We start from the raw sequence: 26,475 nt of genomic DNA on the forward strand, positions 1-26,475 counted from the left end.
TTTCAAAACTTCACTTTTGCTTGCATCTATTTTCATGTACCCCAAATTTGGGACTAGTTATTTTCTCCAAAAAAAACCTGCTAAATGCTATTCGTCACCACTTGTGCAAAGACGCTAATTAGCAGCTATTAAGAGCATTTAAGTACCCCAAATAGCTTCAGTAGGGCTATTCGCAGGCAACTACATTGATCCCCAATGTTAGTACATCTTTTGGGGGGTGTCTTTTTCCCAAATCTGACAGCACTTATCGCCTGTTTCCATTTTGCTGTGTCCCGTTTTTGTGTCTTTGGAATCGAATAGGACGAAAAGCGGGGCCGCGCACGAAAAGATTTCGCCTCCAAAACACGCGAAGTTGGCGAAAAGTGCGGCAGGCGAAACCTTTCCGACTTTTCGCGTCTAATTGAATATGCCCCTTAAAGTGAAATTGTTTCTTCTGAAAGATTCATTGTATACCACATGTAACCTGAGACAAATATTATACATTTATTATTTGACACTACTTTGTTTTCTCATGCAGAATGTGATGATGGTGGTTCAGAGAGTTGCTCAAGCCTCCCAGTGTCACCACAGATTACAGACCTGCGATCCGGCAGCTGCAAGGAGCAGGACTGAGGCAAATGAGAAGGCAAGCCCAGGGCATTTTAAGGATAAGGAGTAACTGACTAGAGCTGCAGAAGTTCTATATTCCCTAACCCAAAGCCATTTAGGACATTGAGCCATCTTTCAGAAATAAAATCCTACTACCTTAAATAGCCTCCTTATTAAGTATAGCTGTTTACCAAGAATATATAATATGTGGACATCAGGCAACATGGTTGTAATAATAAATAATGTTGTAAAATAACTGAATTTAAATATAATGTAATGCAAATTGTTATGGATGTATTGGTTTTAACTGAGATTGTAATGGTTATTGTATTATGACTCAAGCTCACTTACAAACCACAAAAGTCAAAACCTGCAGTGCTAATGCTCTTCTGTGCCAATACAACCAGTTCTGCAGGAAAGTGCATGCATCTGGCGGTGCCAACGGCGAATGGGGGGATCACGTGCTTTCCATGGTCATTATGGATTAGGTGAACCAGTCATACAGGATTCCATTTTGTGGGATGGGATTATGTAAAGTATATAAAGGACTGGAGAACGTGCAATCACAGGGATGGTCCCGGCTTTGTCAATCTTTTGCCTTCTCTAAAGAGGCCTTGAATTCTTCATAACCTATGAGGTCCAGGAGATCAGGTCTTGTCCCTATATAATGGAGGGCATTGTGCTTCTTCTATGTGCACCACTGCAAGATAGTTCATTTCTATACGCACTTCCATCAATGTATTATGAGTGGCACCACCATCTTACAAAACTGGGCGCAAATTGCTTTTTCTTCTATATACTTTAAATGTTTAAAAAAAGCATGATGTGGGTGCACACTTGGAGATATTCTAGGCACACATATAGAAGCAAGCGGATCTGCAGAATGTGTGGTCCATACAGTAAATCAAAATTCCCAACCACTCCAATTTCATTGGGACTGTCCCACTTTGCAAGGGGTTTGGAAAGTATTGTACTGCTGCATGCCACAGAGTCAGCTGCCTCTACCTCATGCAGCAATAAGATGGTGCTTGTTTAGGGCCGGCTCAGGGGAATGAGGTCCACGTTCACTACTGGAGGGTAATGTTATACCTACTACCATGTGGCCACACCCTCAGTGTGTCATAGCCCAACCTCTATGCCAATTCCAGAACTGCAGTTATTGGGAGGTAACTATAAACATGGCTTAGTGGGAGTACATATGCTTTACAGTATTAGGACTGCACTAAGTACATAACCTGTGACAGTGAGGAACAGTATTGCTGACCACACTGGAGGAAACAGCGTGAGGAGATTTGGTCATTTTTGGCATTTCTGTATGTGACATTCTAAAACAAAGTCATTGTGCCACCTATTTTGGCAGCAGTAGAGTTGCAGTGTATGCATGCAATTGGCAGGTTGGAGATTCTTTATGTGATCTCTATATGATACAAAGAGGGCGTCTCTGAAGACTATAAGCATGCTATGAACTCATGCCTGGTCACTTTATATATAATCTAAAATTCAGCTAGAGCCTGTGACATTTAGGGGTGTATTTATATAGACTGAATTTAAACAGCGGTAGTTACACTCTGTATCCCTGTATAATGTAGCCACACAGAATGATGTACCACTGCAATTTAGCAAATCTGAATCTGCATTTCTCTTGTTCTTTGATTATATAAGTTTATTTCACTACTTGGGAGTCCATAGCTGTACTGAGTGCAGTAACAAGGGGCGTGCGGCAGCTGCCGCAGTTCAGGGCGTAAAGCCGCATGGGCGGCGCAGATGCCCATTACTTCTCCCATCTGGGCTACACACAAGTGACGCATTTAATGGACGGAGTGGGGGTAATATACTAAGTGGTGTATGAGAGAACAGGGGTCCTGGGCCTCTAAAAGGCACAGTAATGTCTGTGGCTACTTATTTCATTAATACAAATAAGAGTCATCAGGAAGTAACAACTGTTCAGTCTGATTCCACTTATTGTGAACCTCACTGATACTGTGTCTATTTGTTACAAAGCAATAAACTGACTTTATATTCTGCCTGCAATAAACGTATCATAGTATCCTTCTCAGCACTGCTGTCACTTCTCCATGGAATAACATAAGCAGGAGAATTATTTTGCTGGTTTGGATAAAACCAGCCTGTAAAAAATTTCTTTTCAATAGTTAGTGAAAGTGTGTATTAAGCTTATTTGCTCTTTGCCTTGGAAATCACACAATAAGCTTTTATTCTCCTTTGTATACAACTAACTCTATAGGAGTAGCTCAGTGACTATACATTACAGCAGGAACATATACATTCAATATGTACATTAGATTGTTATTTATTGTCATCAATTATAAAGTGTTCCTCAGTTGCCTTTTTAATATATTGCTTTATGTCACACATTGACACTGCCTAGAACTGTAATGAATATTGTAATCAATGTTGTAGTCTTACATTAACTAGTAGGGTATATTGTTGTCATATTAATGTACGTATAGATACTGTATGTTACTTCCTGTATATGTTTTTGTTATCTGTCTGTACTTTGGTGTCTTGCCTTTCCTTGTCAGAAAAGCTATTTTATCTCAGAGGTAACTCACTGCATGCTGTCATATTCCTGCGAAAGCCTGTCCCTTACCCCAAGTAACTGTATTAATAAGTGCAAGGCTTTGCTGGTAGCAGTATATGTTACAGAACATTTATTGTTTTCCTATTTTACCTTAAAATATGAAACCTAAAATATATAGACAATGACAGCAAATTAATCCATTTGTTATAGAATTAGCTTTGCATTCAGTAGACGTAATGCAGTATAACCCACTTTTCCTTCATCATGACAGCCCTCTGGTCTGTAGAATTGATGGCAGATAAGCTACTTTAATACAATTCTATATTTTTATGTATGTGAATAGATTTCTCTGCATAAGATGATAAGACAATGGACCGCATTCAGAGCCGCTCGCTAGATGCGATCCCCTCGCATCCAGCGAATGTAAATTTTTCAAAGTGACCCCATGGCAGGCGCTCGCTCGGAAAGGCATAAGCACACCCACTTTGGCTGTGCGAGCGATTGCTCTGTGTATGCTGATACCCATTAGCCTATGTAGAGACGCCCACTAGCGCACGTCATCTCCAGGAAGTGTATTAAAACGTTGGTACATCTTGCACCATCGGTAACGATCGCAGCGCTTGTGGTTGCCTTACCCTGCCGTAAGAACTGCGAGGACTTCAGTGTAAAAAAACAAGAAAGTAACGTGTACCATGACGCTGCCTGTTAATTATGCACGCCTTAAAAACGGCGTTGAAACACTCAGGCACGTCTGCTTTCGCACCTCCACTCCCCTGTTATTAGTGTCCAGCCCCTGTTACCACCTTCAAACGGCCTCTCCTGTCACTCATTTCACTGGGCTGTCTTTGCTGGGCGAGCGAGCGGGATGCGATCGCACCGACTAGTTCGCGCTCACGCAAAACGAAGCATGCACATGTGCGCTCGCAGACCATCAGGCCACTTGCGAGCGCACATCGCTTGTGAGTGGCTCTGAATGAGGTCCACTGTGAGTACGGAAATCTCACCTTCTGATGCAACTGTATGCTCCCCCCACTGTGTGCCTGTCTTCCCCTTTTGTATTTACAGTTTTGTATATAAATATTTCTCTCTGTCTCCCAATGTGTGCCTCCACCCGTTCCCCATGATTGCCTCTGCACCTTCCCCATGTGTGCCTCTGCATACACCACATATGTGCCACCATCACCCCCCCCCCATTCCCACCCCAGACATGTAGGGGAGCCACCATGTATCTTTATGGGTGACTGGGATGAAGTTACGCTATTTAACATTCTTTACTATATACAAAATGACATATATGCACAAGGTTGAGGCATACAATACAAAACACTTGGGTAAACTAGAGACACTAAGTAATTCTGGCCAAGTAGGCTCAGATCTGGGATGATCACATGTAGTACCCCTTTTACACTAGCGGCAATAACCCTGGTTATTGCACGTGAGCGCGCAGCAACCCGCGTGCAGTGTGAAAGGCCAGGTAGAAATAAGCCAGCATGTCAACCCTAGGAAGAGCCGGCTCTTGGAGATGAGATCATCTCCAAGCGCCAGCTCATCGTATATAATGCAGATGACTTCATTGACCGGCATTAGTGCTGCCTGTCTGTAAGGGGTCTCAGCCAGGCCATACCCGGGATGGGCGTGTGAACATACAGTATTCCCGGGTGCGACCCGGCTGTCAGATGGAAAAGCGGTATTATAAACTAAATTGGTGTAGAGCAAACAAAACTATTTGAATTAGAAAAACAATGCTTAAATGCAGGTTCCCAAACTCCGCCATTAAAGTCCAGGTTTTAGGTATATCCATGCTTGGGGCTGGATGGTTAAATCAAATTGACTGAGGTACTAATTAAGTCACCTGGGCTCAAGCATGGATATCCTTCAAACCTGGACTTTAATGGTGGAGTTTAGTAACCTCTGGCTTAATGTGTTTCTTTTGTGTGAAGTAAGGAATAAGCAGAACTGGGAAAGTACAGCGCTCTGGGCCTGATACAGCAAGGAACGCAGTTGCAAAGGCGCATGCAATCGGCCGATTGTTGTGTTATGCGTATACATCGCAGTGCACGTGCACAAACTAGCAATTGCGATGGAAACTGCATTTGGCAGAGTGATTGACAGGAAGTGCCGTTTGTGGGTGGTGATGGGGGTGTCGGTCTAATGCAGGCGTACCAGTGTGTTTCAACACCGTTGCAGGGGCGTGCATAACTTATTCAGATCTCATATTGTATGCACGGGTCCGATGTTACCGATTGTTTCCCTATGTTGCCCTAGTGTGAGTAAGGGGAAGTGGGCGTCCTTATATCAGGCTGCGTACGCAATGTGAATGCAAACATTTAAATAGCACCGCTGATATTAGCAATGCAGTTGCGTGTGTATAAGCAGAATAGCGATCCGTAGTGAATCAGGCCCCCTGTGCAACCAGTCTTGTCCTTTTTTGTGCCTGTGTCCTTCCAACATGACCATTGACAAAATGCTCTTATCCTGAAATTAACCCTATTTACCATTACGATTATATGCGCTCAGGTCTTAATTAAAGATATGTATGTAAACCGAATGTTTCCGCACATCTCCGATGAGTTTAGATCTGTGCATGTGCAGAAGCCGTACTGCGCAGGTGCAGATCTGGGGCTGTGATGTCGCTCACAGTGCCCCAAACACCGCAACTCCTGGGGGCCTGAGGGTTACTCAGATGTCCAATGGTCACTCAGTGAGCACTAGCTACAGCACTGACTGTACCTATATGAATGATTCCTAAACTACTTGTTAATGCCTAAGTAACCCTATACAATTATCCTATGACACTTGTTTCACTGAAGCACAAAGGATGCATTATATAACATTGCTAATCTTCTATGAACTACAAAAAATGCAACTGAACTCCAGTATCTAATTACTTGGGTGTTTACCTCAGGTTCGGGATCCTGATGGTCAGAATACCGACCGCGTTATCCCGATGGTCAAAATCCTGATGGATTTTGGTAATTATTTTAACCTTTACCCTAACCCCTCCCACAGCCTAACACTAACCCACCCCTCCCCCCCTGAGGATGCTCCGGGGGGCTGTAAGGGCAGCTTTGCGACCTTCTGGAGTGTCCTGAGGACGCTCCAAGCAGCACTGCTCTAGATATTCTGGCAGCGGGGTACCACAACAGGCACCCTGCTAGCCAGATACAGGCCGCTCACACACCTCTAGTTACGGCCCTGGGTACAGTATGTGAGCTGCAATTCTTTCCTGTGTGTCCCAAACATGTGCTCATTTTACTGTAAACGTGAATCAATACACTAGACAGCGCTGCCATCAGGTACATATTCACAAACTGGAAACTGCTACTGAATAATAGAAGCTCTCAGGGGAGCTGAAATCTCGATGGCTAATGGCCACCATACACCAGCAATAAATTGGGGCAATCCTGCGTTTTGCAGATGATTGTGTAAAGAAATCTACAATGTATGGGGTTTCCAGATGACAGATTCCATCCAAAAAGTGATTGAAATTGGTGAATCAGGTTGTCCAACATGTTGGATGTCACATAACAATTGGGGCTGTAGATTGCTAGTGTATGGTAACAATCAGCAGATTTGCAGACCCGTACTAGTAAAGGAAAAGCCTTTCAAAATTGACAGATCTGCCTTTCCTGAAAAAGACCTGCACATGACTTATAAATGTCTGTGATGCATGGGCACAGATTGGTGGATTGGGGAATCCTTAGATTGGGGAAATAAACCACAGGATCTGTGAATTGTTTTTTTGTTATTGCTGATGTATGGGCCTCTTAAGGCAATCACCATTTGTCTGCTGCTTTCTGTGACTGTGTGTGTGTGTTGAGGGGCAGTCAGGGACACACACCATACTTACCGACATTCAGCTCCCTCCTTCCGGGAGGGACCTGAATATCTGCGCACAGTGGGGGGCGCAGCCGGGTAATGATGCGGCATTGGGGTGGGGCCGCGTGATCACGATTCAGCTCCGCCCCCTCTTCATAATGCAGAAAATATTGGCATCATGAAGCAGGGGGCGGGGCCACGGTGACGTGATTCAGCTCCGCCCCCCTCTTCACAATGCAGAAAATATTGGCATTATGAAGCAGGGGGCGGGGCCACGGTGACGCGATTCAGCACAAATCACGTCACTGCCCCCTACCCCGCTGCAGGGGTTTCTATGAGTAGTGTGTGGGGGGGGCAGGTGGCGGCCAGGAGGCTTGCCTGCCTTTCCAGGGGGTTGGGTGCGGCACCCGATATTCGTGAGGCTCCCGACCAAATCGGGAGGGTAGGCAAGCCTGACACACACATTGCTGGGAACTGAGGAACTGAAGTGCAGTGTAATCCCATTGTGACCGAGGCAATAATGGTTTCACAAGAGTCACTCTTTCCTATAAAATTAGCCTACTACACTTGTAACAGCAAAGTAGAATGTGACATACATACAGCACAATCACTGCCATTCCACTGTTCTGTTTATTTAGATGTTGTTTATCAATATAAAAACTACTACTAAATGCAGTACAGCAGCACTCAACTTAGTCCTACAGTATGTTTACCTGTTATATTAGCAGCCATAGGACCAAATGTAATAGGATGAGAGTTTAGAACATGTGAGAGTTTAGCACTATTACATTGGTCGAGTTGTATTTTCAAAATGGGAAAACATCTGAATGAGAGTTTAAATCGTAAGAGATTTTTGAGTCTGAAAATCATGTGAGTTTGTATGTTCTCGGACTCTTATTACATTGGCCGAGATTTAATAGTGTGAGAGTTTACTCTCACATTTTCTAAACTCTTACCCTATTACATTTGGCCTATAGTGTGTAAAGGATGTTATTAAGTTGACCAATATTGTATAAATAAGGTAAATGTTTCTAACAAGATAAACTGTGTAAAATATTCACACAAAAGACTATATAATAGCATGTCAGAAAAATGCTTCCAAACAAGTTCTCAAGGAATATTTATTGACAGTGAGCACAGGTCAGATCAATGAAATGATTAGGCCTCTGTACTGTATTACCCAGCCACTGGAATGACGGCATAATGTTTGTCCAGATAAAAATGTAGACAAAATTCAGTATCAGACCAAATTATTCAAAGGTCAAAAGAATGACAGTATATATGAATTAATATATTAGCAGGTGATGGTGGAGGGGCGTGCCCAGGGGGCGTATCATTGCCATGTGGGGAGATTTTGGCATAAAAAAAGAAAGTATGCACTGCGAAATGTGCACAGGGGGCCGTGGCCCATCATTTTGGTGGACCTACTGTAGTTACGTCTCTGGTAAAGAGAGGCCCAAGTAGTTTGTACTCACCCCATCCCCTCTGGGTGCCTCTATCAAAACATATTCTGCAAACAAAATCTATACAAAACAGACAAACAACAAAGCTATATATCATCACACACACACTTAGATGACAGTAACTGCTTAAGTAAGAATAAATGGGTGACACGTGATGAGGTTGTAGACTCCTAACTGCAAAAAGTACACATAGTACACTATACAAAACACTTATCTTTCAGATGAGAGCAAAACAATATAGTGACCAAAATTCTAAGTATATATAATTTTTCAGGATCATCACTATTATTAATTTTTAATCTACAAATTTGCTACACCTTGAATTGTTAACATATTGGGGTGGTATTTGTAGATGTTCAGAAAAGCTGTTTGTATCTGTATTGTATATCTCCAAAACAGGAAATGATCTAAAATGCTAAACATGTAACTAAGTGTTATTATTATACTCACAGTTTAAGTGCTTATAGTTTGCTTATGTAAGTTCTTGCTGACTCTAATACAGTATGGATTTTCTATGTACATCCTGGATGACACTGACCCATTATGCATCACATAAAATAATGAGCTCAACGTTAACTGATTGCCTATGTATTGTATGTATTCTGAATATAAATTCTAGCAGTAGTCTTTTATTTTATTGAATATTAGAATATTTATTTTTTATTTGAAACAATAAAATTTATTTTACATCTTAATTGTTATTGGTGTATTTATTAGCTGTGAAGTGCGATTCTTTTGTAAAATATCACTCTTCCTTAACAGCATTGAGACACCCAACGGAGCCATCACAAACAGCACTACAACTGTGTACACACTTGCAGCCCATACGCAGGTTCTCCGATAATCGACAATTTGAATAATCCCACGGTCATACAGCATGGGCGTCTGGACTGAGAAGCTGGAGCCATCTTATGTGCGTAAGGGATCGTTTACGCGTCTGCGTTTTGTCGACCACTCCCCTATTTCCTCCCCAAACTGTGCCTTCCTGTCAATCACACTGTGAACCTGAAGGTATACTTGCAGGTTCGCAGAGAGTGCTTGGTGCTTGTGCATTTTGATGCATGTACAGTTCACAGATAATCGCTCAATTGCATAAAAAATCAGAAGAGCGTACATGTCTGCATCAGGCCCAAAGACGCAGCGTCTATCTTTGAATCAGGCCTCCTATTAAATTATGAATAGGTTTTTTTTTTAAACATTGATTAATTAAAGCAGCTCAGGTGACTGCAATGGTTCATTAGATGGAAAATGAAATACCAGAGCATTTTGTATCCAGCAGAAGGGTTCATGTTGGAGCATCTGTAAATTGAATTTCTTTTGTTGGAGGAAGGTTGAATATAAAGAGCAGTAAAGTTGGCCACATATGGGACAACCACACCAGGGACTCTGTCAGTATGATCAGTAGATTACCATGCACCCAGACCAATATCAATCAACTTCTAGCCACATTTCCCAAATGGTACATAAATATCTGATTGATTCCTATTGGATTACTATAAGCCACCACGCTGATTCTGGGGATATCACATGTGGCAATATTGGGCAATAGCCCATTATCACAGTGTGTGTGTCTGTTTTTAATCTCAAGGATGAAAGAGGGGAGGTAAATGGGATTTAGTCAGGATTCCAACCGTCGGAATGCCAACGGTCACAATATTGACAGTGGCATCCCAACAGTCACAATACCAACAGATTTCGACAGTAAGTATTAGGGTTAGGGTTACATTTAGACACTAGGGGGAGGGTTAGGAATAGGTTGCGGGAGGGGTGGGTTAGGAATAGGTTGCGGGTGGGTTAGGGTTAGGCTGCGGGATGAGGTAGGTTAGGGATAGGCTGCGGGAGGGGAGGGTTAGGCTGCAGGACGGGTGGGTTAGGGTTCGGCTGCGGGACGAAGTAGGTTAGGGACAGGCTGCGGGAGGGGTAGGTTAGGGTTAGACTGTGAGGGGAGGGTAAGGCTGCAGGAGGGGTGGGTTAGGCTGCAGGATTGGTGGGTTAGGGTTCGGCTGCGGGACGAAGTAGGTTATTGACAGGCTGCGGGAGGGGTAGGTTAGGATTAGACTGTGTGAGGGGAGGGTAAGGCTGCAGGAGGGGTGGGTTAGGGTTCGGCTGAGGGAGAGGAGAGTAAGGTGTGGCTAAAACACTTACCAAAATCTGTCAGGATTTTGACCATTTGGATGACGCTGTCGGCATTCTGACCATCAGGGTCCCGTACCCAACCCGAGGTAAATACTCAGTTAATTAATAGTTACTGGAGTTCAGTTGCATTTTTTTTGAAGTTCATGGAAAATTAGCAATGCTATAATGCATCCTTTATGTTTCAGTGAAACAAATTTAATAGGATAATAATTGTTTAGGGTTACTTGGAATAAAAATTGGGCCCAGCAACACAATTAGGCATTAACAAGTCATATAACTTAAGTAGTTTAAGAGTCATTCATATAGGTATAGTATGTGAGCTGCAGTTCTTCCCTGTGTATCCCAAACATATGCTCTTGCATCTAACTATAACAACACTCTGAAACACAGAAAGTGGCTCACTCCATAAACATCAAACACAATACACTAGACAGCGCTAACATCAGGTACATATTCACAAACTGGAAACCCCTACTGAATACATTCGTGAAAGCTCTCGGGGCAGTTGAATGCTAATAGTCTCTATGCCTAACACACAGTCACAGTTGCAACAGGAAAGTAGAATGTGACATACAGCACAATGAGTGCCATTCCACTCTTCTGTTTATGGATTGTTTATCAATATAAAAAGTACTGCTAAATGCAGTACAGCAGTACTCAACTATGTACTACAGTATGTTTACCTGCTAAACTTACAGCCATGGGGCCTGATTCATTAAGGATCGCTATTGCAATCGCAGCTCCGTAATCGCACACAGGTGTGCTTTGAAAATATGCTTATGAATGCTATCGCAATGCCGTCACGCTGCCAGCATAGAGACGCTCACTGCCTCCCACTACAGCTACCTCACATCTGTAATACCTTGCAGTAATGCGCATACATTGGTGACATTGAGGACCATCGGCCCCTCATGCAGAATTACAGCAGCCCTGACCTTACTTAGAAATTGCTAACTTCATTGCACGCAGTAAGCACTCAAGCTGCGTATGCCATCGCAATGGCTAATATAGGCCTGCGTTTCTCCAACCACTCCCCCATCACCACCCCCAAACGCTGACTACCTGTCACTCACTCTGCGATGGCTTACCGTGCTCTGTGTAGCCTTTATGCATACGCATGCACAGTACTCAACAATCCCCCAACTGCGTGCGCTATTGTAATCCATAATAAATCAGGCCCTATAGTGTGTAAAGGATGTTATTAAGTTGACCAATATTGTATAAATAAATAAAATGTTTCTAACATGCTAAGCTGTGTAAAATATCCATGCAAACATTTAGACACTATATACTAGCATGTCAGAAAAATGCTTCCAAACAAGTTCTTATAAAATATTTATTGATAGTGAGCACAGGTCAGATCAATGAAATGATTAGGCCTCTGTACTGTATTACCCAGCCACTGGAATGACGGCATAATGTTTGTCCAGATAAAAATGTAGACAAAATTCTGTATCAAACCAAATTATTTAAAAGTCAAAAGAATAACAGTATACATGAAACAATATATTATCAGGTGATGGTGGAGGGGCGTGCCCAGGGGGCGTGTCATTGCCATGTGGGGAGATTTTGGCATAATAAAAGAAAGTATGCACTGCGAAGTGTGCACAGGGGGCCATGGCCCATCATTTTGGTAGACCTACACTTGGTGGTCGGTATGCTAACCCTCCCCCTCTACCTTCCCTAACCCTTCCACCCTGGTGCTTGAACCTATCCTCCCCCGGCGTCAATATTCTGGAGCCGGTATGGTAAGCGTTGGCATCCGGACTGCCGGGATGCTGAACGCATACCTATGATTGCTATTTCGAAGCAATATAACTTCCGAGTTTTTAGGTTGATTTTTTATAATTGTATGTCATTTCCCCTTCTTTTCCTTTATATATGTAATAAAAGATATTTTTTTTACTGACCAGCGCCTTAAACACTTTCCAGTATTCTTTTGTACAATATTTGGGGTATTCAGTATTCCCCATTATGTGTAGGGGCAGCTGTCAGTTAGATTGTGCTAATTAAGTACTATATACTTACTAGATATAGTTGCCCAGAAGGTGAGCGCCTGATTCTTTGTGTTTTAGAATGTGGTAAAGCTTAGAGCTATTAAGCACTGCAGGGAAGAGATGTAAATGGGGGAAGGTAACAATTACAGCCAGTGCCACTACAAGTGTTTTTGGGCCCAGTACTAAAGGAATATATCCACACTCCATTGTGAATACCAGGGCACTGTAGCACTGAAGGGGATGTGACCATGGCAATTTGGGGGGTATGGTCGTGCCTCCCCTGTGTATTCGCCCACCCCACCCGTTGGTGCCCCTGACTATGGGCTTTGACACAGAAATGTAATATCTGTACCTTACAAGCTGCCATTTGAGATGCACAAGGTACAATTAATGGGTTGCCCACCAAAGACACATTGTGTTTTCAGAGGAGCTTTTCCATACTTATCTGGGCAAGGGCTTAAGGCACACATCCACTACCCGATTAAACAGAGCGATTGAACGATAACGACATCGTTATCATTCAATCGCTTGTTAATCGGGCACAAATCGGGCATGCAAATGTCGAAAACGACCAGCTATGCGCGATTCCGCTGGTCGTTTCCGACATCAATCATCGCCCGAACATGCTGGTCAATCTGCCGACAGCGACAGTTGGCCATGTTCAGGGATGATGGAGGGTACCTGCACTGAACGACTGATCGTTCAGTGTAGGCACTGCAGGGGATGGGGAACGACTGTACGATTACGATGTCGTAACATGTCACATTAGATATAGGGCCTGATTATGAGGTGGAGGCAGTGTAGATGCTGCCCGCAGCTGGCCGATGTTGTAAGTCTGCGCATGTGTAAGTCTGCGCATGCATCCCAATAGTTACCACAGGAAGACACTGAAAGATTTTGGACATAAGAGCCTGGGATTTCAGTGGGTGTACCTGGTAGGTAACATGTGGGGTAGGTGTACCTGGGAGGTAACATAGGGGGAGCGCTGGCCAGACGCGGGTGTGTTGCTGGCTGTGGCTGCGTCTAAAGAGGCAATATCGCTCACACAGGTGGCCATGGTCAGACGGAGAAATTACACCTGCCATAGGGCTGGGACAAGCTTCTATGGTGTATCTGATGGTACACCAATGGTGCATCACCACGGATTAGTACTGCCGCATGTAGGCATCTCAGTATGTTCATGATCAGCTGCGGCATTAGCATAAAGTTGCAGTGGAAAAAGAAAAAGATGAAGTAGGAGAATAGGGTGATCAACATTGTGGAAAGCAGCATAGAGTGCTCTGAAGAGGAGTATGGAGAAGTGACACTTTGCCAGTGGTGTATATTTAATGGGTGCAGGGTATGCAGTGCACCCATGTTCTTAAATACTTACCTCTCTGGAGTCCCACATGACAAATCACTGGATAAATGGTGCGGCGGCGAGTTTCTTGGTTTTTGTACATGCGAAGTGGAAGAAACGCTGGGAAAATGGTCACCACACCATTTTTAAGTAGACCTGCATATGCACAGTGCCAGAGTCTACTTCTGTGTACTGCCGGCTATAGAGGAGGTGGCCTGGACAGAAACTGCACAAAGGTCCCCTCCTCTCTTGATACTCCTCTTCCAGTAGACTTTACTGGAATTAAGGTAACATCAGCCACTCACAGGGACTGCTTTACAGTGGCAGTGGCATCCCATTGAAAGTGCTCCCTGTTAATCACAGCCAGACAGGTAGTCTCAGGGGAAGCTGTTTTCTTCCCCTGGGACTGCCAGTTCGGACAGCAATTAGCAGAGAGAGAGAGAGAGAGCTTCCAATAGGAAGACACTCCCCTGCTATAACAGCAGCCCTATCAGTCTTCTATGGGCTGCAGCCGATGTAGTCCCTAGAAGCCTGGGCTGCTTATCAATTTGTGCGCCTTTATGGGATCATGATCCTGCGCATGCACATAAGCTGGCTGCACAGACCTGTCAGAGAGAACTGACCCCAGGTAAGAGATGGATAGATAGATAGATAGATAGATAGATAGATAGATAGATAGATAGAAAACACACAATAAGTTTATTTTATTAATTGCAAAATAAATTATTTAATGATTTAATTTTTTTTTTCAGGTTGGAACTTTTTAAAGTGAATAGGACTATGTACTTTTTGGGTATGTGTGGAAGGTGGGGGCACTCCTGGTGTAAACAACTTCACAATATTTAATGGAATTGTTTAAGTCTATTAATGATGCATGTTTTAAACTATATTTTCATACATATTACAAATATGTGACATTTGTTAATTTTAGCATTATGTTTATATAATATTTAGGTCAAAATAATCTTACCTTACACTGTGAGAATTCATATCAGCAGGTACAGCAGATAACCGACAGTTCTGTACCAAGCAGTGACCTTTAAAACAAAGCTGTGTGACATCACAAAGGCTGTTTATGATGTAGGGCAGTCACATGAACAGTCTAGTCAGCCCATGTCTACCTTCCTGCATTTCACTACATTCATTCATGTGGGAGTTTTCTCTTTAAGATGAATGTATTAAACTGTATTTTCTTTTTCAAATTTTGTTTTTAATTTCAAAACTGCATACAGAAATAAAATAATAGGTCAAACAATAACAAGAATAATAAGATTAGGGAAATGGAGAAGGAGGTAAGAAAGGAAGAGGCCAAGGTTAAATTCCCAAGTGGAGACACGCAACAGACATTTAGGATAGAACATAGAATCACATACATAATGGATAATAACCCGAGAGCAGGATGGTGATGCAAACAACAGTACAGTGACTATACTACAATCATACACTGTGAAAACATTTGAACAGTACAAAAAAGCAGCAATGAAATATGGGTAAATAAGGACACCATCTAGAATTGAATAGTGAATAAGGCGGACAGTGTGTGAACTCAGGGGGAAGAAGGCTGTGCCCTAATTTCAGTGACAAATTCATGCCAACTGAACCACTTCATGAGTGGAGAAGAAGCAGAGGTTCGAATAGGGGCAATCTAAAGTTTCCATGAGGAAACTACACTGAACCTTATCAATAATCATAGCTATAGGGGGAGCCTAATTACATTTCCATAACTGAGCGATAGAGGACTTAGGGCCTGATTTAAATATGTAACTGCTAGCTGCTATGTGAAACTATGTAAAAGTAGCAGGAGGCGTCTGTAATTGAAAGACGCCCAATGCTTGCTTTTGTGATCTGCTGAAGCATATGAAGACACAACATCAGCTAATCTGGGTGAATGTCCGATTTTTTTTAACGATTTGCTCGATTCTGACACATCGGAACATCAATTCGATGAAATCGGTAAAAGTGGTATGTGCTCCCATGGGATCGTCAGCCGTATCGTCAGGTCAGCCAACTGGATCTTCTAAGGTGTATGTGGCGTCCGATATGTCGGCCCGTCAGTGGGAGGGTCACCTCGCTGGGTACACATGTCGTTTAGTGTGCACCCAGCTTAACCCTCAGGTTATTCAGGATGGCCGGTGTTTTCACGCTGCCTGGGCCAGTGAAGTTGCATCCAAGGATGTATCCACTTGCCTTGGCATGCCCACAAAACGAGGCCGGCACGTCCCCATTTTCTGGGGCACTGGATGTCGCCACCCCTTCCCTGCCCCCAAATGACTGCAGCATGTCAGTCATGCTGCAGTGTAGGGGGCACTGCGACCATTGTTGAAGACAGAGATATGTACATTACAGATCCTGTGCAGATTGACAAACATTGGATATGTATGTAAACCATTGGGTTTGCTCATGCCTCTGAATCAGGCCCTTAGCTGCTTTCAAAATATGGCCAAGTACATATCTATGATAAGCAGAGATCTCAGGCAAGTAGGTCTGCAGCAGTGCATCCACAGGGGTGAGATACAAAGAAACAGACAGACTTGAAATATACTATCATCTGTCTCCTTACAAAAAGAGAGGAAAACTGTGCAACACCAGAAGACATAGAGAACATTGCCTACTTGGTCAAAGCCCCACCAACAGAGTCGATGTAATCTAACATGATTAAATAGATCCTATGGAGTAGTTAGTTTAATAAACAACTCTGCATAACTGATACATTTGAACATATTAAATCCATTAATGGAAAGTTTCCTCCAGTACTAATCCAGGTCCACCTCCAACTTAAGCTGTATAGGAAGCTTATCAGGTATTGTCTCATTTTGAAGGAGGTTGCACCATAATTTATACTATCTCTATGTGAAACAGCAGAGAGGTGACTCAGAATATGCCGCGGGAAGACTCAAGGCCATGAAGTCAACGACTGGATCCAGTGCCTATCCTGGGGGAATTTATAAAACTCTCCAGCGGGTAAATAAAAACGAAAACAAGGTTGATCAAATTACATTACAAAACAAATGCTGTACAATACTAATGTCCCAATGACACTTTATAGTCAAACTCAGGTTTGGAATCAGTAGAGCCAAAGTAGGAAAAGGGAGGTTAGCCAAAGGCAAAGGGAATGATCTTAAGGCAGCAGAGACTTTGTCTCACTCCTTAAGGATGGCAACCGTTGATTTAGAGGTCTTATAAAACAATCTGAAGTTGCTAGGAATCCATAGCAGGTGATGGATAGAAAAGCATCCAGGAACATCTGTTTCCAAAATAACCCAGGGTTGGGGATCTGAGGAAGAGAGCCAATCTCTAATTTTATTTATAATACAGGTAAGTTGATATAACTCAAGGGAAGGCTACCTACCCAACTGTTTTAGGAAGCAGCAAATATCACCGACACCTAGCCACTTTGGCTCTTCCTTTTTTCTCATGCATAAGTTTTAAGCATCGAGTAACAGGACCCAGCTAACAGTATAGGAATACACCTAAACAAGTACAGCAATTTTGGAAGGAACATCCTAATAGCAGCAATTCTACCCGTCCACAAGACCTCATATCCCGAAAAGTATCTCATAAAGTCCTCCAACTTGTGTAGAAAAAGGATTATAATTGGACTGAAGCAAATCCTCCTCTTGGGCTGTTAGAATTATATCTGAATAGCTAAGGGAATTTTTCTGCCATGCATAAGGAAACTATATTTTCATACATATGGCAAATAAGTGACCAATGTTAATATTAGCATTATTTTCATATAACATTTAGGTTAAAATAATCTTACTTTACATTGTGAGAAGGTATATCAGCAGCTAGAGCAGGTAGCTGACAGTTCTATACCAAGGAGTGTCCTTTACAGCAAAGCTGTGTGACATCACAAAGGCTGTTTATGATGTAGTGAAATCACATGATCAGTCTAGTAAACTGCCATATCTCTATCTTCCTTGATTTCACCAGGACTCCCCTTCTTTTCAGAGCAATAGCAGAATCCAGTTGCAGCACACAATATAAAACAAGGTGTGGGACTTCCTGGAGAAGATATATGAGCAAAGAGATAAACCCCCAATCCTTGGTGCAAAGAGAGCTGCTTGGCTTAGATTCACCAAAACAAAACCTCAACAAATTTTAACATAAACTATATAACAAAAAATCAAGGTACTCATAAGCTGGGCGCACTTACAAACAGAGAGTAAATATCAACAGATAATGATAATACATACCTTATAATGATGATCGAGGGAGGTACAGTATGTTGGTAGAGAAAAATCCTTGCTCTGTGTCTTCTCCACTCAAATAAGAAATATCATGTAAGAGAAACAAACAGATATATGTGTAGTACAGTTTTTCTTCTTTCTCAAGGAGGTTCTCAATTACATCCTTTATGCCCCCACTGAAGGTAGTGTGAAAAAATCAGCGTACCCCAACTCACAGTTTTGTATGTGGTTCATCATGTATAAAAGATTTAAAGATACCTTTACATGTTTGAAACACTCTGCACTTTTAGTAAGTGTGGTACGCTATATTTATACCTTTGGGCCACTTTATACACGGGTCACACATGGGGCCTGATTCAGACCTGCTGGCTACATGCGGCCGCTTGCTCCAAGCGTATGGAAATTCAGCTAAGTGACGTCAAGGCAGGTGCTCGCACGCCAAGGCATAAGTACGCTCACTACGTCTTGGCAAGCGATCAGTTTGTGTTTACCTACGCCCACCAGCCTGTCTTTACCCGCCCACTACCGATGTCATCTCCAGGAAGCATATACAACCATCGGTACATAGGGCTCCATCGGATCTGACCGCAGCGCTTGCGGTTGACTGTACCCTACCTCAAGCACAGCGAGCACTTCAGTGTATAATTCAACCAGGTGACGTGTACTATGACGATCCTGGTTAATTATGCACGCCTCTGAAACGGCGTTGTAACACTCAGGCACGCCTGCGTCCGCAACTCCACTCCCCCGTTACTACTGCCTTACCCCTGTTACCACCCACAAACAGCCTCTCCTGTCACTCATTCCACTGGGCTGTCTTTGCAGGGCGAGCGAGCGCATCCTGATCGCTCATACTAGTGTGCGCACATGCACTGAGAACTATACCCATGCGCACATTTGCAAACATCGCCAGCAACGAGCGATCGCTTGCTAGCGAGCAGGTCTGAAACAGGTCCATGGTGTATATACCTGGGTGGTTTAGATACTGTACCTTTATATGTGGTGAACCACATACAGAAGTGTGAGTTGGAGTACGCTGATTGTTTCACACTACCTTCAGTTGGAGGATTTTTCTCCCTACCAACATACCTCCCTCGATCATCATTATAAAGGATGTATTATCATTATCTGTTGATATTTACTCTCTGTTTATCTTGGGGAAGATAACTGACATCACTTATTATATATAAGAAAAACAAACCTTTTGTATTGGGGCAACACTATATATTTTACGCAAAGAAAGTGCATAAAAAGCAACAACTAATAGAATTTAAATTTAGAAAGAAACATTGCAAATGGAAAATTATTCAAACTAACTCAACCTAATTCTCAAGTGCTAGACACAATATATAAAGTAACTGTTTAGATCTATTCATATTGGTGTTTCCCCTTTAGTATGAAGGTATTAAAATGCATTAAACTATATTTTCATATATCGCTAATGTGTGACCAATGTTGTTTTGAACATTATTTCCAGTTCAAATAAACTAGGGGTGAGCGGGTTCGGATTTCTGAAATCCGAACCCCCCCGAGCCCCCCCGATCCGAGTCCGATCCGAGTCAGGCTCGACTTTTCCCGCCTGACTCGGATCTGAAATCGAGGCAAAACGTCATCATCCCGCCTTCCGAGTCTCGCGGGTTTTGGATCCTATATAAGGTACCCGCGTCGGCGCCATTTTCTCACTCGGCTGTGGACAGTGAAGAGGGAGGGTGGGAGTTAGGGCTGTGTAGTGTAGTGTAGTGTAGTGCAGAGTAGTGTTGTGCTGTGCTGTGCTGCGCTGTGCTGCTGTTGTCCACTACTTCAAAGTCCATAGGGGCTGGCTGTGTTGTGCTGTGCTGCTGTTGTTAATAGGGGCTGTGTCCACTACTTCAAAGTCCATAGGGGCTGGCTGGACTGTGTTGTGCAGTCAGTTCTCCATAGGGGCTGTGTCCACTCCAAAGTCCTGTGCAGTGTCCCAGTCCTAAAGGGGTGCTGTAGTGTTGTCCAGGGGGTGCACTGTCCATCAGGGGTGCTCCCCCCAAGTGCTAAAAAAATAATATTTTTTCTGTGTTTGTGAATTGTGTGCGCAGTAGCCGCACGTGCATCAACAAAGTAGTGCCAAGCGTGCGCCTGTGTCATAAGTAAAGGGCCGGCTGGCTTGACCGTTAAGGGTGCTGTAACCCCCGAAAGTACACTCCAGTCCAAACCAAAAAAAAAATTATTTTCTGTGTTTAGCCGCACGTATATATCAAATTGATATAACATAAATGGAGGACCAAACTTTCTCAGATAAAAATAAAATAGAGAAAGATCAAGAACCACTTCCTCCTAGTGCTGAAGCTGCTGCCACTAGTCATGACATAGACAATAACATGCCATCAACGTCGTCTGCCAAGGCCGATGCCCAATGTCATAGTAGAGGGCACATACAATCCCAAATGGCAAAGTTCAGGAAAATGACCTTGAAAAAGACATTTAAATCAGCTGAAGAGAAACGTAAACTTGCCAATATGCCATTTACAACACGGAGTGGCAAGGAACGGCTAAGGTCAATCCCTAGTATGTTCATGACTAGTGGTTCAGCTTCACATGACGATGGAAGCCCTCCTCCCACTAAAAAAATCAAAAGAGTTAAGCTGGCAAAAGCACAGCGAAGAACTGTGCTTTCTAAGAAGATATCACAAATCCCCAAGGAGAGTCCAAGTGTGGTGGTGGTTGCGATGCCTGACCTTCCCAGCACTGGACGGGAAGAGGTGGCTCTTTCCACCATTTGCACGCCCCCTGCAAGTGCTGAAAGGAGCACCCACAGTCCACTTGCTGATATGCAAATTGAAGATGTCACTGATGAAGTACAAAAGGATGAGGATACTGGTGTAGCTGGCGCTGAGGAGGAAGTTGGCGAGGAGGATTCTGATGGTGATGTGGTTTGTTTAAATCAGGCTCCGGGGGAGACAGTTGTTGTCCGTGGGATGAAAAAGCCCATCACGGTGGTCTGGCAATATTTCTATCCAAATCCGGACAACAACTGTCTTGCCATATGTACCATATGTAAAGGTGAAATAAGTAGGGGTAGGGACGTCAACCACCTTGGAACATCCTCCCTTATACGGCACCTGCAGCGCGTTCATAAAAAGTTACTGTCAAGTTCAGAAACTTTGGCTAAGACCGTAAGCAGTCCAGGGACACCTAAATCCCGTTGTCCTGTTGTATCCAAGCGCCTGCAAACCACACCGTCAACTCCCTCCTCGTCAATTTCCTCCTTAGTCAGGATCGGAAGTAGTCCTGCAGGCCATGTCACTGGCATGACTGACTCTCCTATCCGGGATTCCTCCGGAGGATCCTGCATTGCTACGCCTACTGCTGCCGCTGCTGCTGTTGCTGCTGCTGGGAGTCGTTCATCATCCCAGAGAGGAAGTAGGAACACCACTACTTTTACTAAACAATTGACCCTCCAACAGTCCTTAGCGAGGAGGATGAAGTACGACAGCAGTCATCCTGAAGCAAAACGTATAACTGAGGCCTTGACTGCTATGTTGGTGTTAGACGTGCGTCCGGTATCCGCCATTAGTGCAGTGGGATTTAGACAATTGATGGAGGTAGTGTGTCCCCGGTTCCAAATCCCGTCTAGATTCCACTTCACTAGGCAGGCGATACCGAGACTGTACAGAAACGTCAGAAAAAGTGTCCTAAGTGTCCTGAAAAATGCCGTTGTACACAATGTCCACTTAACCACGGACATGTGGACAAGTGGAACAGGGCAGACTAAGGACTTTATGACTGTGACAGCCCACTGGGTAGATGTATCACCTTACGCAGCAACAGCAGCAGAGTCACCAGTAGCAGCATCTCAGAAACGCCAGCTCGTTACAAGGCAGGCTACGCTGTGTATCACCGGTTTCAGTAAGAGGCACACCGCCGACAACCTCTTAGAGAAACTGAGGGAAATCATCGCCCAGTGGCTTACCCCACTTAGACTCTCCTGGGGATTTGTGATATCTGACAACGCCACCAATATTGTGCGGGCATTACATCTGGGCAAATTCCAGCACGTCCCATGTTTTGCTCACACAATAAACTTGGTGGTGCAGAATTTTCTGAAAAGCGACAGGGGCGTGCAGGAGACGCTTTGGGTGGCCCGAAAAAATTTCTGGCCACTTTCGCCATTCAGCGACTGCGTGCCGAAGACTGGAGCGCCAGCAAACACTCTTGAACCTGCCCCGCCATCACCGGAAGCAAGAGGTTGTGACGCGGTGGAACTCAACCCTCTATATGCTTCAGAGGATGGAGGAGCAGCAAAAGGCCATACAAGCCTATACATCCACCTATGACATAGGCAAAGGAGGGGGTATGCACCTGACTCAAGCGCAGTGGAGAATGATTTCCGTGTTGTGCAAGGTTCTCCAGCCCTTCGAACTTGCCACACGTGAAGTCAGTTCAGACACTGCCAGCTTGAGTCAGGTCATTCCCCTCATCAGGCTTTTGCAGAAGCAGCTGGAGAAAGTGAAGGAGGAGCTAAGACGGAGCAATTCCGCTCGGCATGTGGGACTTGTGGATGAAGCCCTTCATTCGCTTTGCCAGGATTCCAGGGTGGTCAATCTGTTGAAATCAGACCACTACATTTTGGCCACCGTGCTCGATCCTAGGTTTAAAGCCTATGTGGTGTCTCTCTTTCCGGCCGACACAAGCCTGCAGAGGTGCAAAGACCTGCTGGTGAACACACTGTCAGCTGAAGCGGAACGTGACATGTCAACGGCTCCTTCTTCATTTTCTCCCGCAACTGGGGCTGCCAGGAAAAAACTTAGGTATCCTAAGCAACCCGCTGGCGGTGATGCAGGGCAGGCAGGACCAAGTTTGGACATCTGGTCCGGACTGAAGGACCTGGCAACAATTTCTGACATGTCTACTGTCACTGCATATGATACTGTCACCATTGACAGAATGGTGGAGGATTACATCGGTGACAGCATCCAAGTAGGCATGTCAGACAGTCCATACCTGTACTGGCAGGAAAAAGAGGCAATTTGGAGGCCCCTGTACAAACTGGCTCTATTTTACCTGAGTTGCCCCCCCTCCAGTGTGTACTCCGAAAGAGTGTTTAGTGCAGCCGGGAACCTTGTCGGCGAAAGGCGTAGGAGGTTGCTTCCACAAAATGTGGAGAAGATGATGTTCATAAAAATGAATTATCAACTCTTCGAGGGAGACCAGCCTCCAGAACGTACAGAGGGACCTGTGGTGGTGGATTCAAGTGGGGACGAGTTAATACTTTGTGAGGATGAGGATGTACACACTGAAGAGGGTGAGGAATCAGTGGATGAGGAGGATGAGGATGACATCTTGCCTCCGTAGAGCCAGTTTGTGCAGGGACACATTAATTGCCAGCTTGTTTTGTGGGGGCCCAAACGAACCAATCATTTCAGCCACAGTTGTGTGGCAGACCCTGGCGCTGAAATGATTGCTTTGTTAAAGTGTGCATGTCCTGTTTATACAACATAAGGGTGGGTGGGAGGGCCCAAGGACAATTCCATCTTGCACCTCTTTTTTTTCTTTGCATTATGTACAGTTTGGGGCCTAGTTTTTCTAACTGCCATCCTGTCTGCCACTGCAGTGCCACTCCTAGATGGGTCACGTGTTTGTGCCGCCCACTCGTGTCGCTTAGCATAGTCATCCAGCTACCTCGGTGCAACCTTTTGGACATAAAAACACTATTGTGAGGTGTGAGGTGTTCAGAATAGACTGGAAATGAGTGGAAATTAAGGTTATTGAGGTTAATAATAGCATAGGAGAAGAAAAACACACAAATTCTGTGATTTTAGCTGTTTTTATGCTTTTTTTCAAAAAAATACAGATCCAAAACACAAAACCCAGAACCCAAAACACGGAAGGGTGGTTTTGGCAAAACCAATCCAGATCCAAAACACGAAGAAAGATCCAGATCCAAAACCAAAACACAAAACACGAAAAGTGGCCGGTGCACACCCCTAAAATAAACTTGATCATATTCGCAGACGTTATATTACTGAAGGTCAATATGAGATCTAAAAACAGCACTGACTAAGCGCCTCACAGCGTTGTAACCAGCAAGAATAATCTAATTTTACATTAACATATATGTGACAAATGAAATAAAGACTTTTGTCCCATTCCTCTCATGGTTATGAAATTAGAATAAGGGAAAGACATTTATATGGCTGTTAATGGGCATTACAAACGGAGAAATGCATTACAAACGGAGAAAGGTATATGCCAAGTACTAAAGCCAGGTAACATTGACAATAAATGATGATTCGTCAGAAGAGGGTATGTAAATGTACCCATGCCTTGAAGCAGCACTTCCTATTCCACAGAACAGGAAGTCATCAGTGTATTGAGGAATTGCTCCTAACATGGAACAGAGGGCCCAATTCAGACGCGTTCGCTAGATGCGTTAGCTCGCCCACTGCGTATGCAAATTCGGCCATGTTACAGCAAGGCAGGCGATTGCACGGCAAGGCATAAGCACGCCCACTATGTCTTGGCATGTGATCGCTTTGTGAATGCAGACACCCACCAGCCTGTCTTAAGACGCCCACTTGCGCACGTCATCTGCAGGAGGTGTATGCAACCATCGGTGCATCGGGTACCATCGGAAGCGAATGCAGCGCTTGTGGTTGACTATACCCTACCTCAAGCACTGAGAGCACTTCAATGTAAAATATAACCAGGTGACGTGTACAATGACGCTGCCTGTTAATTATGCACGCCTCTGACACGGTGTTGTGAACGCAGGCGTGCCTGAGCATCTCATCTGCACTCCCCCATTTCTACTAGTGGTCTGCCGCTGTTACCACCCACAAACGGCTTCTCCTGTCACTCATTCAACCGGCGAGCGTACGATTCCCGATCGATAGACCTAGTTCGCGCACTGCGATGCATAGCCATGCGCACAATGCAAAGATCGGCCAGCTACGAGCAAACGCTTGCTAGTGAAAGGGTGTGAATCGGGCCCAGAAGCCGTTTGACATGTTTTCCTGTTTGTTTATGTCTAAAAAAGAAAACAGTTATATGTAATTATATTTTCCTCAAAATAGTAATGAGCAACAAAATAAATGATACACACATCAGACAAAATATTTAATAAGTGATATATACATGTTATATCCTATAACAGGCTTTGTTTAATCTTTTTAAAGGTAAAGCACTGAAGATTATTTGTGACATGTCCCACTCAATTCATTGGTCATCTCATCTTTTTACAATAAAGAACATAGAGCTGCATTATTGTTACTATCGGTAGGCAACTGAAAGACTGCACTCATGGAGTAACACAATTTACTTAGTGATGCTGTAATATCAATGGCTGTGGCAATAAGCTTTCCTCAGTGCCTGAATAATTCTTTGGTTTGAAGGCCCTCGTACACACACAGCTGAAAAAGTCAGATCTGATTACCATGTTGCTGACTCCTACACGAAACACCAGAATCTGTAAAACCAAACCGGTTGAATGCTAGAAAACCTTAGCACAGAAAGTAGGTTCAGCTGTGTGGCCTCCAGGCACTTGCTGAATCGCTTCACATAACAAAATGCCGAAGCTAATGGTAGTTGAGTATAGCTCAAGAAGTGATGTTTGTAATATTGTATCATCTCGACACAGATCCAAGCTTTTCTGTATGCAAATAACGAATCAATTACTGTTCGGTACAGCAACATGATCCCATCAATTGTAATAAAAGATTGTACTGAAGATGCAAACATTTGCCATATGAATTATGTAGCCAGTTACTGTATATATTGTGATTGTCAAATGAAATGCTTAGTCCGGAGCTTGTCCATTTAACACAAAATATATGTAATGAATCCTTGCTGCATTTAGGTAATAGTTGTTAAGAATGCGACCACCCAGAGTCAGTTTCTCCAGACTTCTTACTGCATGGGAACTGAGTCCTGCATGCCGGATATGGCAATGCCAACATCACTGTCCAAGAGTCCCAATATCTCATCAAGTCTAATAAAGACATAAATAAATAAGAGGATATCAGATAAATGTGATGGGCAGATAAATTATAATAACTTGTTTTAATTTATATTTCTAGCAAAAGGTAACTACAAGTTGTTGAAAATGACATATGATCAATATTTCTGTGAACCAATCACAGCGTCTCACTAAAATATAAATTTTGACACATCTAGGGGTACATTTACTAAAGTGAGAGTTTTTAGAAGTGAGTTTTAAAAGTGATGTTGCCCATAGCAACCAATCAGATTCTAGCTATTGTCTTCTAGAAGGTGCTAGTTAAATGTTAAGTAGAATCTAATTAGTTGCTATGGGCAACATCACTTTTAAAACTCACTTCTAAAATCTCTCACTTTAGTAAATTTACCCCCTAGTATTGACCCTAACAATGACCAGTTTAAAAAAAACACTAAACAAATATTAGGTGAAATA

At 43.6% G+C, this 26,475-nt stretch overlaps 2 protein-coding genes across 3 annotated transcripts in view; one reads left to right on the forward strand and one right to left on the reverse strand.

The window, feature by feature from the left end:
* The window catches only part of NAB2 (NGFI-A binding protein 2), a 60,770-nt gene extending 51,666 nt beyond the window's left edge, over positions 1-9,104 (forward strand). For both annotated transcript variants that reach the window (XM_088473123.1, XM_088473124.1), the window contains exon 7: positions 518-9,104. In XM_088473123.1, coding sequence (XP_088329249.1) covers positions 518-612 — 95 coding nt within the window. In that variant the 3' untranslated portion in view covers positions 613-9,104. The remainder of the gene's footprint in view (positions 1-517) is intronic.
* Positions 9,105-23,988: 14,884 nt separating this feature from the next.
* STAT6 (signal transducer and activator of transcription 6) overlaps positions 23,989-26,475 on the reverse strand; it is a 248,504-nt gene continuing 246,017 nt past the window's right edge. Inside the window, exon 22 of the mRNA XM_088473126.1 lies at positions 23,989-26,034. Coding sequence (XP_088329252.1) covers positions 25,953-26,034 — 82 coding nt within the window. The 3' untranslated portion in view covers positions 23,989-25,952. The remainder of the gene's footprint in view (positions 26,035-26,475) is intronic.

This window comes from Taudactylus pleione, unplaced genomic scaffold (assembly GCF_031769625.1).
Source record: "Taudactylus pleione unplaced genomic scaffold, aTauple2 ptg000130l, whole genome shotgun sequence".
In the NCBI taxonomy this organism is placed as follows: domain Eukaryota; kingdom Metazoa; phylum Chordata; class Amphibia; order Anura; family Myobatrachidae; genus Taudactylus; species Taudactylus pleione.